The following is a 15,524-nucleotide window of genomic DNA, read 5'->3' as shown; positions in this document are numbered from 1 at the left end:
GGTTTCTATTGACCTTCATTAGTAGCACATTCAAACGCAGCCTTTTCCCTTCACATGCACCGTGAAACTGTTGGTCCACGGCAACTGGAAAATGTAAACAGCCATAGTTTCAGCCTAAGAACTTGGTAATTACATAATTAAGGGTGATTAGTGCAGCCTGTTAGTGTCGTGTGTGCAGAGTGAGGAGCTGTGTGTGGCTCCGTCAACACGCTCCCTTTGTTTTCATGCCTAATTAAGCTTGATGCTAATCTGTGTCTACTGCTCCTCGAAGAAGAAATACAGATTTTCCAGAGGCTCCTTTTTCCATTAGATCCTTTCTTCTGTGACAGGAAAAGACCGAGGCCAGACAACAAAATGATATAAATACAGTACCACTCAGCCACAGAGGGAAGCTCCCCCAAATCCAGATGTTGTGTATCTTATGATGGTGCGAATAGGACAGGTAGTCAAACTGGTAACCAAATCCAGATGTTCCATTATTAAGTAGTATACTTCATTAAACAAAGTATCTAAACACAGGTTTAATCAGGGGATGGATATGGATCGGTTATTATCATGAGACCTTAATATCAAATTTAAATAAAGTAATGAGAGGAGGTCAACATGGTGACACGTGACTCAGCTCCATGAAACTAACAGACAAACTAAAGCTGTTTTCAGACACGAAGTCTGGAAAATGTCTGGAAAATTGGGTCCAGACATTTTCCAGAGTTTGCCTTCACTTATGAAGAACGCAGCACGAGATATTCCAGGTCAGATGTGTTCACAACCACAGGAACAGGAAATTCAGACGAGGGGTGGCCCTTGAGTCGAGCATGTAGGAGTCAGGACATTTTGTACAAATTCAACTGCAGAAATCACATGATGTTTTCATTTTACTATGAACTGTGAACGACTTGATGGTTGATTAATGATCATTACTTTCTTAGGTACTCACTCTTTCTCTCCTCGGGGGTTCTGGGTCTGCGAGTCTCCCTCACTCTGTCAAGCGGGACAGGGGAGGAGGTCCGGTGGTCTATCCTGGCAGGGGTCCTGGCTCTTTTGGGCCGGGCCTTGGGAGTCGTCGGGCTTCCCCGTGTTGATGGAGGCTTGGGGGAGGCAGCCGGGCTGGGGGACGCCGTTCTGCCCTTGGGCGTGGCTGGGGATGACGGCCGCTGTCTTGATAATGGACTTGGACTGAAAGACAGGAAAACGTAAAGGGGTAAATAAAACCTGATGGGACATTATGTTTATGTTTGTTTAAAATGCCATGTGTCCTGAAGAAACCTGTTTTCAGCAGACAGGTTCGCACCGGACAAAGCACTCAAACATTGCATCATCCTGTAAAGTGCATTATCGGTCATCATCCTATGCAACACTTGGAGGGGAAATCCATTACGCTCAAGTAGGATTTCTTTTTTCCTCTAAGGCTCTGGTACCGACAGCTCTGCCGCCTTTTAGTTGAGTCAAAGAACTATATTTCCTTTTCTCCGCGCTTCTTCCTGCTCTTTCATGGATGTCATTTATTCCTGTGGCCTTGGGGATAAGAGAGGAAATGACCTTGTGTGTTGTGATCTTTCACTCAATGCTCACACAGTGCATGAAATACAGACGTGCACGTGGTCGCTCTGTTTAACTCCATCGCTGACCAGAAGTGAGCTGTGGGTCAAGGGGATATAAGGTCACTCTTGTTTACAACACAGTTTTAGAGTAGTGACTGGGTCGGTAAAAAAATTTAAAATATAAATAAAATGTCCTTGGAACCAAAGTCACATCTTCAGATCTTTAGTTTTTTTAGCACAAACAAACCAAAACCAAATAAAATTTTCTAGAATAACTGATTAACTCTCCTGTGATTAATCTACAGTCGTGCTGAAGAAAACCACAAACCACAAAAAGATTTCTTTAATTAGTGGATATTATTGTAAAATTAATACTTATTTGGTGGTAAATATATAAAAAGTAAAGACAGAATAAATATTTTCTAGTTGTTATATTATGAACGAATTCAAAATAAATAAAACAATTGATCTAAATGTATTTTCATGTATAAAAAAAAAAGTAAAAGTTTTTTTTTATACCTTGGATCAGGTCTGTGTCTCATGCTCGGTAGAGACTGTCTCTTCTTCAGCACCTTCTCCTTAGTCAGCGCATTTTTCTCCTTCTCGTTCTCCCGTTCTTTGTCTCTCTTTTCTTTCTTGTTTTTATCCATCTGTAGGACAAAAAGATAAAACACAGAAATTCAATTGGTTTCCATACATTTAGAAATGAATATTGAATCATAATAAAAACACAAGACAAGATTCTATATAGATCGTTTTACATTAACAACAGGAAAAGAACAGAAAACTGAGATCATGTTTTGCTCTCTTCAGTAGTAAACACTTGTAAAACAGAATGTGCTGATTTACTTATCGCGGGTCTCTAGATAGAGTCCTATTCTGTTTCTAGCCCTGATGTAACTTTATGAAGACTGTGACTACACTTGGCTGTGAGTGGAGAACATGTTAGACATGTTTCACAGTTAATCAGGCAGACGCACCGGTGTGGAGCTCCGTCTGCGTTGGCGCTGGGTGATGTCTGGTGTGCTGGACGTGACCCTCCAGCGGTCGGAGCAGCGATGGTGGGGCTGGTGGGCGCACAGGGTGAGGGGACTGGCCGAGGCCGAACGGGGGCAGAGAGGAGATTCTGAAGGGGAAGATGTTGTGAAGTTAAACCGTATTTTAACGTAGGTACTGTGAGGGAGAAATGAAATCAATGCTAATGCCTTTTTTTGTTTGTCAACTTACGACCATCTTTGCCATTGCTGAGGACACTGGCGGCGCTACGGCTTCTGGCGATGAAAGACAGTGTCGGCGTCATCAGCCGATCGACTATACTGCTCTCCCATGGACTCAGAGCAAGGCTGCGGGCTGCAGGTAGGACAAAAACATGAATTAATGTCAGTTTCAATTATCTTGAAAGATACGGCTTAAATGGTTGTGCTTAGGTGAACCGGAGCTGTTAGTACATCAGCCGTCGACAAACCTGAAGAATTAGAGGGACTTGGAGGAAACTTTGCAATCTTCAATCCATTAATACCACAACATAGCACCAAAATGAAAATCAAAACCTTTTTCACCATGAAGGAAATTAAAAGAGACAGTTTGTCAAGGTAAGCCTGAAATGTAGCATGTGTCTAGAATCCCTAGACACCTGATCCAAGACACCAAATCCCAGTAAGACACCTCTGGGCTGCACAAAGAGATTATGAGAGGTGGAGAGGTGGAAAACGAGCCCAGTAAATGTGTCTATATAACCTTGAGCTGTACGGGTGCCACCCAAGAGAGAGGGCGATGTATTTGAAAAGCTTGTCTAGACAGCGAGTCAGTTATTTATAACCACAGCCTCCAGCACAGGAGCAGAGAGGACGACGAGTAAAGACTCATCAGTATTTATTCAGGAGAGACATTTTTCTTCTCTGGCTGTAAGGTGTTGTCACACGAGGACGACGTTTCACCGAATCATCCCGTGGTTAAGCAGCGGAGACAGAGGTGTGTGTGAGGCGGGGGATGGGGGGTGACAGGAGGAATAAAGCTGCTACCAATCTTTTTTCCAGCAGCACAGAGAAACAGTACCTGCTCCGGGGAGTTTTCAGAATACATTATCTCCTGGAAAACGCTGACTCACTGATTCACTTTCTAACTTTACTTTTTTCAAAACTCTACAGTTTCTCCAGCTTTGCAGGAGAACACAGAGACCTAGTTAACGTTAGACCTACAAAAAGAGAACAGCTGCTTAAATCTGGAGCATAAAGACAGGTTGATTCTAGAGATGTTCAGATACCATTTTTCTATTCCTGTCAGAAAAATGATGCCAGCGTGTCGGGTGATACCGATCACATGCCGGTGCATTTAGAAAATTACCATGTAATAACCCTGTATGGTCATTGTTTTATGGCCTGGTTTAGTCATTACAGTTTTATCTGGGTGAAAATAATATTTAAAGAGTGGTATCTGATCTGTGAATATATTTGCATACTCACAGATGAATGAGGCATTTCTGGCACTGGTATAAGTATCGGAACATCTCCAGTCAATTTATATTCATATAATCACACCCACCACAATTTCAATCAATCCATACACAATTTAAGACATAGAAAAGATTCAGCATCCAGCATCCAGGGATGAAAATGAAACACAGAAGGATCCGTTTGTGCAAACACACCGGGAATGAAATGACCATCATCTCACAATGAACCAACCAAAGGATAGTAACAGACAGTAAAACAAAATATGAACACGGTACATAACCCATATCCACATATGAGGATGCAGAGCATGTCAAACGTGCTGAGCCCCAACCCAAATTATAGACCAAAATGGAAATGGATCAGCCATCAACCATCAAGCACAGGAGAGGGACTGAAATCAGAAAGGAGTAACTGAAAGGACAATGACGGACGGGGCCGGAGGTGTCGGCAGTGGCAGGATGATGGACACATTTAACGAGTGGAGGGAGGAGGGGGCATTCCAGATGTTGTCTTACTTCTGCCGGGGGAGTTCCAGAGCGTGGCGGAGGACTTGGACAGTCGCTTGTTTATAACAGAGTCCACGTGTTTGGGTAGGTTGACCGTTGACACAGAGCATCTGCCTATAGGAAGCCAAAAGAGCGCCACACAGATGTTCACACAGGTCACATGGTTGAGAGGAAGAGGAGGACCTTCTGTGGCGTCACGCTTCATGCTCAAATGATGCCTCCACAAACACACGCCCACTCATTGTATAGGCAGTAACACTCTTGTATTTGAAATATGGGCAACCCCCATTAAAGCAAATTCTTCCACTGCTTCAAAGCACATACACACACACACAGCAGATCTGTTCAACCAGCCTTTGGGTGTGTAAGCAGGCATCTATGTGTTTTATAATTTATTAAACATATGTTACCATGTCAGTTACATGTCTGAGACTTCTGCCAAGATTTAAATACAATGTCAATGAAAGAAATTGTCGTTTTTGGTGCCTAAAACTAAAGCCTGACCGAAAGAGTAAACAATGTAGAGAAGATGTGCATTTATGTTTTTAATTTCACATTTAAAGAGTCTATTTTCCTAATTCAAGCTCTATATATGTGGCTGTATGTGTGTTTTTATTTTATTATTTTATTTAGAATAAATTTATGGTTAAGCTGTAAAATATCAAGCCTCAATTAGATTTCTTTGAAACAGAGGTTCAAATCTCTTTCTAGAAACTGTGTCCCTATTATTCTTTATAATTCACACAGCACATTGTAAACACTGAGCATTGGCACCACTTCTTGACGGTGAAATCTTCTGTCAGTGAAGTCTTTGGATTATTCAGAGTAACCAGGAACATCGTATCTGGTGAGAACATGTTGCTAATAAATATTTTACAAGTCATCTTCCAAGCCAGTGAGCAGCACACTACGTTCAGTTCAACTCTACAGAGGGAAATGAGGTTGCTTTTTTTGTGGTAGGGGTGAAACAATCATTTTAAGGTTCATGCCTACGTGACAACAATTCAAATCATCAAAAGTATGTTAAATATTCTGAGGAAGAACCTTCACAAACCACCTTTTCAAGCCACTACACATGCCCCATGGAAACAAAACAAGTGATGGAGCAGCTGCTGGGAAACATGTTCTCATTTCAAGGCTGATGACGTTAACTGGTACTTCAGAAAAGAGCAAAATAATAAATCTTTGAAATCATCCGTCTGCAATACTTGCATCAATTCCCAGTTCCACATCCCTTTTATACACTGCGATCAAATGAGCGCTCTCTTTCCCTGGATGTCGTCAGACAGGATGTGATTCAGAGAGCGTCACAGTAATGAAGGCGTTAAATACGCACAAGACATGAAACAACACGCTCTAAGACTCCTATAGCATTTCCCTAAATAACAACTGTCGGCCGTTCCACTGCAGCCTCTTCACGCTGTCACGGTCTGACAGACGGCTGGCGAGAGAGGAAGGAGCGGAGAGATTGATTGGAGTGTCAATAATTCCCCGGGCATATGGCAGAGGCGATTACATGATGTAAGATGGAACAAGAGACTCTTCAGATTTGGACCTTGAGTCAAGAAGGATGGAACAAAGCATCCATCTATGCTCAGTCGATCAAGCTGCACTGTTAACACACCATTTCTGCAGCATTACCTCATATCTGCATCAGACTGGTCTCATCAGCTGTGAGGACATTTATCAGTTCAAATGAAGCTTTATTGGCCAACACTTGCTGCTGGTGGAGAGAGCCCTGCTTACTGCAGCTGTCGTAATAGAGCAGCTCAGTGCATTTGTGCAATCAATTCAGTCTGGTCAAGATAAGAGGCTAATGACTCTGGATGTTTGAGAGGTGAGCAGCAGTCTGCAGGCACGGAGCTGCAGCGGCTAACACATCGGAGGACATGTTGTGGTGAGGTTGGAGCAAAGGCAGTAGATTCAAACATAACAAAAGAAAACCTCCACTGATACACAGATCTGCATGAGAAGCTTTTATAAGACTCTGCTTCTGGCAGCGTTACAGGCCAAACCCAGCAGTAGGCATAAAATACTGTACACATAACATGGATATCTATTTTTCCGTTAGGTTTAAGAAACACACAACGAAATGGATTTTAGTATAAATCCCCACAAACAAGTGTTAATGTATTAATTTCAGGGTGAACTGCTTTAGCTCTACCCAAGGGCAGAGGGAGTGTGTCTAGGTTGGACTCACCTTCTTTCTGGCTGGAGTTCTGGCTGAGCGCACCGGCCCATGACCATCTCTGCTGGCGGATTTCTGCCCACGTCTTCTTGGTCGACCTGTGGATGGCTGCCTCGTAGCGTTCCTGGAGAGGAGCCAAGGACAGATATCATGTTGTCAAACTGTCAAGTGCTTTAAAGGCAACATGAAGGACACAGAACATTATTCAGCAGAAAAACCTTTATTTGCATCTGAACCTGCTTAGATATTCCAGTGCAGGGGGGTATTCATATTTCACCTCTTGCAACTACTACAGCATCACCTATTGAAGCGATTATTTAACAAACATACTTTGTTCTTCTCCAGTTTCTGCTTTTGCCTCTCCTCCAGGGCAGATCGCCGTTTTTCCGTCTTGATCCGCTGCTCCTCGAGCTTCCTGCGGCGCTCCTCCAGCTGCTGCTCCCTCAGCTGCCGGGCCTTCTCCTCTTTCTCCAGCCACTGGGACTTTTTGGCAGCTGGGATGGAAGAGAAGACACGGTCAGGAGAGTAGGACTTTACCAAACAGGACAAAAGACGCCCTCAGCAAGTCCCCTGTCCTTTCTGAATAGGTAATAATACTCATCCTCTTTCAAAAGGTATTTGATTGAAAAGTCAGTTTGGTCTTGAAAGAGCAGTGTGATATCTGAAAACACACATTTGTCACGATAAATATCCAGAGAGTGAATCCCCTCTGAAGTTTACTGTCGCCCTTCACCTCCATCCCTTTTTTGTGTTGGGAAAATAATTACTTGACTTCTCCACAAAGTAGAGCATAATGCGACGTTAGATACAGTACTTCTGAGGTGACACTTTTATTCCACACTAATCGGATGAAGCCTGCGCGTCAGCGTCAATAAACCACACACACTTTGATATGGAAATGGACTCCTTGTGCCTGAGCCATTCAAAGAGGGGCGTAAAAGAAGCGTTTAGCAGCTGTTTGTTCACAACTCGCCGTGTTTCTTTAAACTACAAAGTAAAAAAAACTCCATGAAGAATCGGCCTCTGCAAAGGGGAGAGATTTAGTTCTCTAAAGCACGAGATGCAAATAAAAAAGGCAACTGGTTGTGGATTTCAGATCACGGTGATGGATCATTGCAGTGATGCAGGGGGAATTTATTGGGAGACGCACAGTTCGGCTTTTATCCGAGATGGAAACAAAAAGCTGAGTTATACCGAGGCACTGGCTGCCAGCACCTTGCGGCAGAGAAAATATCTGCTGCAGTGCGTCTCTGCACTCATCACATGCCGATGACCTCGATTTGAGAGACGCCACATGTTTACCTTCCTGTGATACAAAGCTTTATGGGAACTGTATGTGACGTGCGGTGGAAACGGCTTCTCGACTCACCCACTGTGCCACCATGACAACAGAGGGGAGAGAAAACCACCAAACCCGCCCACAAATGCAACATTTAAAGGTTGCTAAGAGAGATCACATTTTTCCATCTACAGGGAAAACCTCAGATCGCGCATTTAGCGTAACAAGTCTGCATCTCTTCAAATCAGGTGTGTTGATATTTGCTGAATGAATATTTGAATTGGACTCATTGTTTTGTTATATTTTTCCAGAGTACAGCTGTAGAGTTACACCATGACACAAAGAGTCCGTAACCGCCCACAAATGCAACGTTTAAACGTCCTGCTCGTGATTTATATAATTTCTTTTCTCCAAGTGCCATAAATCTTCAGTCATTTAAGAATCGATTTCATGATAAACAAATGTCTGAATATCTTACGCTGACCTGGCTTTAAGATACATTCCACAACTCCCTCCTGACTGTGATCAGTGCTGACACGTACCATCGGGACCCATGATCATTAAATAATCATGTAGGGGGCTGTTGTAATGCAGGTGTTTGAAGTATTTATACCATCCAGGCAGGGGAGTAGCTGCTGTGCAGTCGCAGGCGATTCTCTGATGCAACTCTCCCAAAGCTTGGTTTAAAAATAAGGATCCAATGAGACACAAGAAAGAAAATGTGGGGATTTTCTAATCCCGACACTACAGCCGAGTCCTCCTGACCACGATCTCTGTTAAGCTGATATCGTAAACACAAGCTTTGGCAGCATCTTATCTTTTATCCAAGTCTGAATGACGGTATTAAACCGGAGCCGTACCATCTGGCGCGCCCTTGTGATCGCCCAATTAGTGTCAAGCGCAAGTGTGTCAAACGCATCTTACTGCTGTGGAACACACAGTTGGATCAGAAAACACAGTGTTACAGTATGTATGCAAAGTGTATAATAGAAAAACTAGTTCAAATCCTGTGTCATGTGAGGACATTTATTAATACCATGAATTCCTTCTGTTTTGTTGGGAAATGTCCAAATGTGATAAATATAAATATCAGTGTTCATCAAATCAGTTAATTCTATGTTCCACTAAGTCAGTTTAACCATTTTTCCTGAACTCCAAGGTAAAGAAAAGAAAGATCTATCTGATTGTTAAGTTTTGACTGAGAATCTTTGTCCACGTGTATCTGGATTAAAACCTCTGAGAGGAGTAGTTTCTGCTTAACATCCAAACAAGTAAACACTCATTGACATATTTTCCTTCTCCAGGTTCAGAACATTTAAAACTATGTGATTTCCTTTTGGCAACACAAGATTTTTTTAGGTGTCAATTTCACGGCCATGATGAATTTGGCTGCAAGCGTCTCTGAAGCCTCAGATTCCTCCAGGGAGACGATAATCACGGTGCTTTTGTGACATGTGGCTCAAACGTGTCATCTTCAAAAACAGAATCCAAAGAGTTCAGTGGTGTTTGCAGCCTGATCACGAGGATGAGGTTCAAACTCAGGTCATGCTACATCTTCTATTGATTAGCAACCAATAACATTGATTTACACATAGATGATTGGTTTAGTGATCACTCTATAGCTACATGAATTCATATGAAAACATTGATTATGATGTTATGAGAGGAAAGCTTACAATTAGTTGAAATAAAAGATAATTTGACACCAAGGAACAACATGAGGATTAAATCAATGAAACACTAGGGCTGGGTCATGTGACCAAAACTCTTTCATATTTACTTTATGATAAATCTATCAATCAAGTTAAAAAAAAAACATGTTTGTGCTTTTTGTCTTTTTTAAAGCTTATATATATTTAAAATTTGCTCAGTTTCTTCTTTATCAGGGGACAAAATGTGAGAGTTGAGGTCGGAGCATGTAAATACATGTTTATCTGTATTTCACCAGTGGTTTCATTGGAAGAACTTATGCAACATTGGATCCATTAATCATTATTTCTGTATGTATGTGTTTTCTGTGCATTGCCCAGCTCTAGTTTAAACTACTGAAAGTCTTAACGTCAACACGAAACAGAATGATCAACAACATCACCACCACCATCACCATAACTACCACCACCACGTGCACGTGCCTGAGTGGCTTACCTTGTAACTTGCTGAGCTCTTCTGCAGGAGGAGGAGGAGGTGAGAGAGAAGACAGAGGCAACTGTCAATCATGCAAAGCAGTGCACGCCCAGCACGGAGCCGGGTGTTAATGTGACAGCCACGTGTTAAAAAAACCAAAGAGCTGTAACTTCATCTGACACATGAAGACAGCTTTGTCAGTTGATGTGAAGATAGAGGGAAACTTTCCTATCAATCAGACTGATGGGTTTCATTTAGAGCCCGACCGATAAATCAGTTGGCTGATATGAGGCTTTCACAGATTTATTAATATATTAATTATTTTCTTAATTAAAGTTCGCAATATCTTGTATTTGTTTTTTGTTTTGTTTATAAATGTTTAGAATAATGTTTTGGGTTAAATGGTAAAATATCAAATCTCGTGATCAAGGTTTGATACCAGCATCTTAGGAATCATCTAATATTCTTTTAAAATATATATTGGATGATATACCATCACTCTCCATTATCTGTATCGGCCACAAGTTGATATTGGTCGGGCTCTAGATTTTAGATTGCAGAAGAAGGTTTGGTGCTTCGATGACTCATCGCTGTTAAAGGGGAAACATCTCAAAAAAAGTCACGTGAGATTTTCATTACAGCCACAAAAGGTTGAGTTTTTGTGAACGTGAGGAAAATCTCTAATTCAAATTATATATTTTAGTGCAGACGTGAGCATAAGCAATAAGTCAAACAACAAACAATAAAGCAAAGGTTTTAACAAGAGTGTTTCAGCAAACATGCAGAAAGTAAATGCTCACGTGTCTTTGGTAAAATTGGTGACTTGCCCCATGTTTCTGTTCTACATGTACATGCAAACTGCAGCCTACAGCCCAAGTAGCAACACAAGCAGAGGGACACTAAACAACCTCTTTCACCCCAACACTAGGGGGCACTCTCTTCCTGTGTAAAAGGGCATTTCCTCTCACACCCCCTTGTTTCCACTTACCCAGATATTTGGCCTTTTCCTCTCTCCGCTCCTTGGCGAGCTTCTGTCGCTCATCTGCCTTTATGATGTCTGCAAACGAGAATGGAAGAGTGAGAACGAATTAAAAATGGGGATCGATAAATATAATGTTTATCAGCTGTTCAAAACAAAAACATGTAAATATCAATTGACCCGTTAGACCAACACAATCTGGACATATTTCAGTAAGCAGCTGCTTTCAGACAATAAAATGTTCAGAGAATGCAAATGTCCAGGTCCCTGCTAAAATGTGTACACATGTGAGAAGGGAGGAAAAATGGGCGTGTTAAAACAAAAAAGATTACGAATATCTCAGAATGCAAAAAGGTGCCATGATGTCAAAGATTAGAGAGTCTTGGAGATAAGAGCCAAGATCTGTTGTAAACAATAACACAGCAGAGTTTATGCGTTCTGCCTCGTGCACGATCTACATGCGCCACCCCTCACCTGATTGACAAATATTCCTGTGAACTGTGTCTGACCCGGACAATTTCCTGCTGCCTTCTTCACATGTGAACATTTGTTTAAAAAACATCTTATAAAAACTTCTGGACTTCTACCAAACTGAGTCAGATTCACAACATAGATCTACGTAAATAAACAAGACATTTTCCTACTACTTTCTTAAGACCTCAGTTAAAGCTGGACAGTCAAGTTGGTTTAGACTGGAATCATTTCTTAAAGACGTGTTCGGGGAGAATATTATTATTATTACAACACATTATTATATATTAAAATATAATTGTACATTATCACAAAGAACTAGAGTTTCCTTAGATCCTAATCCTGCAAATTAACTTTTATCCATAAGGTTTTGTGACATAGATATTTGTTTCTGAATCGAACCTGCGTCTGCCCAGCGACAAATACATGACTAAGTGTTTTCATAATTCCTGCCAAGTCTGTGCAGCAAAGGCATTTAACTGTTAAACCACACGGAACTGCAAACCACGTGACAATGACGAGACACTAGCAGCATCAACATTTCAACTACACTACACAGTATTTTCAAGGTTTTTCTTGTAGAACAAACGAAATAAAAAAAATCAACAGGCAAGCTAATCTCCAAATAAAAGCTGCAGCATGTGGCAGGTCCACTAAATCTCCTGTGCCATCTGGATGTGGGTGCATGTTTGACTGTGGTACGTTATGACTACAGGGGAGGACTAACATACATTTCTTCTCCTGTGATGTTCGTTCAACAATCCCTACACACACCTCACTGAGGAGGAAGAGAAGAGCCACGCAAACAAACACTGGACTAACCCATTTCAAGAATTCAAACTTTTTCTTCCTGAGAAAACCTCACCTTTGTTCAGAATGTCCCAAAGACAAATATTCAAAACTAAAGACAAAATGAGTTAATGTGTGAAATTCTATAGATCAAATATATTGATTAATCAAGAAGAGCATAGGTAAAATCATCATCAATGAAGATAACCATTAGTTGCCTCTATATTTACAACACAAAGATGACTGCAGCAAATTAATTGATGCTTTCTCAGTTCTTACTAATAATAGCTCAGCAGCAATAACAGCGGATTTAATGATGCTGAGCACGATGATGCTGCAGCGTCTCACCATGGGAGGTTTTCTCTAGATTTATCTATTTCTGCTGCATCACACAAACAAATGAGCCGAAAACTTGTACTGATCGAAACAGCTACCATGTGAAGTCATATACTCATTGCACATTTTACCACAGATGACTGGGAAACACTCTGACTCCACTCTTCATGTTTCTTGAGCCTTCATGCTTCATCATCAGCCTCAATCTTCACCGACCAGATGTTCACCATCAAACACAAAGGAACTTATCCTTCAGCATCATCTACTGGGGGGAGGTGTGATTCATAAACATGACAACAATCTGCGGCCTCCCCCTGAGAACAAACTCTGACCCACTTTCAATATTTACAGGACCCAGGAAAGCCCACGTGCACGTTGTCGGTCAATGTGATGCTGCTGCTGCTGCTGTTTGCAACGCACAACCTTGTTATTCATTACGTCATGTGCACAAAGCTTCTGAGACACAAACAGAAAATACACACACACACACACACACACACACACACACTGGTATTCTTTTAAAATGTCAGCTCTATTATTTTCTTCGCCTCTAAATTGCAGTACTATGCCGTGCAGGGTACAGTGCGACTTGCAGCCCTCATTTAATGGACAAATAAGAAAAAACTAAAAAGAAAGAACAGATAGTTTCTTCCACTATTCTCTGAGGCAAAATCAACATACTCAGTCATAACAATGCAAGAATCCTTGACGCCAGCTGCATGAGGAGGTTCACCTGAAACAAATCTCTGCTTTCATAGGGAAATGACAGAGATGTGAGCAGACCATGACCAGAAATGAACTGCAAGCCTCGACCTTTCATTTGACTAATGAAGGAGCCACGGAGTGTTTTTCCTCTTCCTCGCACCCATCTGGGTGGTGCAAACACAAATAATGAGCTTAACGGAACAAGGGGAAAAGGAACCTGGAGAACAAAGGGGAAGTATGGATCATTTTTGGAATCAGGAGAGTTAGGACTCAACTACATGTTTCTCCAAGTCAACCAAGACTTTGGCAAATAAACAAAGAAATGCTTGTCTTCATATAACTGATGTGGCAAAGGAAGCATAACAACGTATCAGAACTGGCTGCGTTGTTGTAGTTTTGTGAGCAGTTTGGAAGGTTTATCCTCATCACCTCATGCTTCGGGAATAAAGACCATGACCACAGTGAATGGATTAATGGATAGAGAATAAAGAGGCTTACTCTCCAAAAACCCTCAAACATGTTCCTTAGACTCTGCAATATGCTGTTAGCCGGTGGCTGCGAGGAGTTCAATCGGAGGCAGTGTGGACGCGGCTATGGTGCAACTACCAGGCCGAGCTAAATGCCTTCTTGGCATCAGTCACCGAACCGGGAGTCTTACTCAGGTTCCCTCTGCCCACCCTTCATTAGTGACCAGTGCATGGCAGTGATTAGCATTCGCTATCCACTTACCAACAAAGCTCATTTGTCCCCGTGTTGTTTTCTTGACTAATTTAATTCTGCCTGAAATCTTTGGACCCAAAGCTGCAGACTTCTCACATCAGCAGCTTCTGTTCCAGCACTTACAACCTGCAGCAGCTCTATTGGATTTAGCTTCACGTCTGAAAGCGTGTGGTCGCTGTTACTCCGATACTGAAGCATTACCTTCCCTCACAGAGCCAAAGAACAGGTCAAGTTCAGCCTCAAGAGCAGGTTTTTCAAACAACTGAACTCTAAACAGGTTACATAGTTTGTTTTATATTTTTAAGCCTCAACAGCAGGGTGGCACACAGAAATCCATCTGTATGTCTGTCTCAGGAACACCTTGTAGAAATGTATTTTAAAATTTGGCACAATTCTCCATTTGAACTTATTAGATTTTAGATTTCAAGACCATTTTAAACATCACATTTTGGCCATAACTCATAAGCTAGTAATGATAAAATGCACTTTTAAGTTCAAGCTCAAGTTTTAACCACATAAGTCTGCACAGATATGTAAACCTGGCTGGTTGGTGGGAGAACACAAACATACAGTAAGGCAGTAATTCTTTCCCTTTACCTTGTTTCGACCTGGGTGCAGGTGATGCAGGTGATCGGGGCATGATGTCAGATTTTCTGGGGGTACTCAGCCTTCGGTCTACATCCTTCTTAGCTGGAGACTCCATCCTCTTGGTGTTGTCTGAGGTCGGGGGGCTGCTCTCCCCCTCTGGGTCAGGCCTTGTGGGGTTTGTGTCCAGATCGGAGTAGGGAGCTGGTTGAAGAGAAAGACAGAATGAAAACAAGTTGAGAAAATGACACTGTAGAAAAGGCAACAGGCATAGATGGAACTCAACCAGTCGGTCTTCATTCCTGTCGGTGCCGGGCCTATGAAGTAGTTTTGTGGATGACGTAAACTTCCGCAGAGAGCTGCACTGAGCGAGAGGGGTGGAGTCCGTGTGTCTGAGAACAAGTCTATTTTCTATGAGAAATGACAACATAATGAAACAGAACCAAACCAACCAATCTAAGCTCCTCTGTTTCAGCACAAGGCCTCTTTCAGCTGTTGAGCAACATTTACAGCTGCAAAGATTACACCATTTGCTCAGAGGCACAAGATAATAGGCCTTAAGCCTGCTCTTCTAACTCTATGTCTAATACCATTTCTACTCTGCGGTTGATTTATCGAGTCACCGGCCAGAGCGGATGGCCGGACGCCCAGGCAGAGCAAAACAGTAATTGGCTTTTTGGCATTCTGATGATTCTGTTCAGGTGAAATGAATTGCTTAGGAAAACAGAATCTGAGAGATCACGTTTCCCAGAAAAGTGGTCAAACTTTATTTTGATGAAAAGGCCTCAGTTTAGGGTCTTCTATACTATCTGAGTTTATTTGTTTAAATAATAACCGGGTTGGCTTGG

General features: G+C 41.9%; 2 protein-coding genes across 9 annotated transcripts in view; both read right to left on the bottom strand.

Annotated features, from left to right (window-relative positions):
• LOC117777400 (hemicentin-1-like) overlaps positions 1-15,524 on the bottom strand; it is a 1,765,934-nt gene that overhangs the window by 218,245 nt on the left and 1,532,165 nt on the right. The gene's annotated exons all lie outside the window — the stretch shown is intronic.
• The window catches only part of map7d1a (MAP7 domain containing 1a), a 36,815-nt gene that overhangs the window by 8,444 nt on the left and 12,847 nt on the right, over positions 1-15,524 (bottom strand). For 4 of the 8 annotated variants that reach the window (XR_004616600.1, XR_004616601.1, XM_034612183.1 and 1 more), the window contains exons 2-11: positions 14,689-14,880; positions 11,080-11,148; positions 10,113-10,133; positions 7,019-7,182; positions 6,701-6,812; positions 4,510-4,614; positions 2,769-2,891; positions 2,522-2,667; positions 2,061-2,191; positions 938-1,176 (exon numbers count right to left, since the gene is read on the bottom strand). Coding sequence is in view for 6 of the 8 variants with exons in the window: in XM_034612183.1 (XP_034468074.1) it covers positions 938-1,176; positions 2,061-2,191; positions 2,522-2,667; positions 2,769-2,891; positions 4,510-4,614; positions 6,701-6,812; positions 7,019-7,182; positions 10,113-10,133; positions 11,080-11,148; positions 14,689-14,880 (1,302 nt within the window). In the remaining 2 variants the exon portion in view is untranslated. The remainder of the gene's footprint in view (positions 1-937; positions 1,177-2,060; positions 2,192-2,521; positions 2,668-2,768; positions 2,892-4,509; positions 4,615-6,700; positions 6,813-7,018; positions 7,183-10,112; positions 10,134-11,079; positions 11,149-14,688; positions 14,881-15,524) is intronic. The other 4 variants (XM_034612186.1, XM_034612185.1, XM_034612187.1 and 1 more) reach the window with 4 other exon arrangements.

Source organism: Hippoglossus hippoglossus, chromosome 16 (genome assembly GCF_009819705.1).
Source record: "Hippoglossus hippoglossus isolate fHipHip1 chromosome 16, fHipHip1.pri, whole genome shotgun sequence".
Taxonomy (NCBI): Eukaryota; Metazoa; Chordata; class Actinopteri; order Pleuronectiformes; family Pleuronectidae; genus Hippoglossus; species Hippoglossus hippoglossus.
The sequence above is the reverse complement of the archived record's forward strand: the minus strand, read 5'-3'. Positions and strand labels throughout refer to the sequence as shown.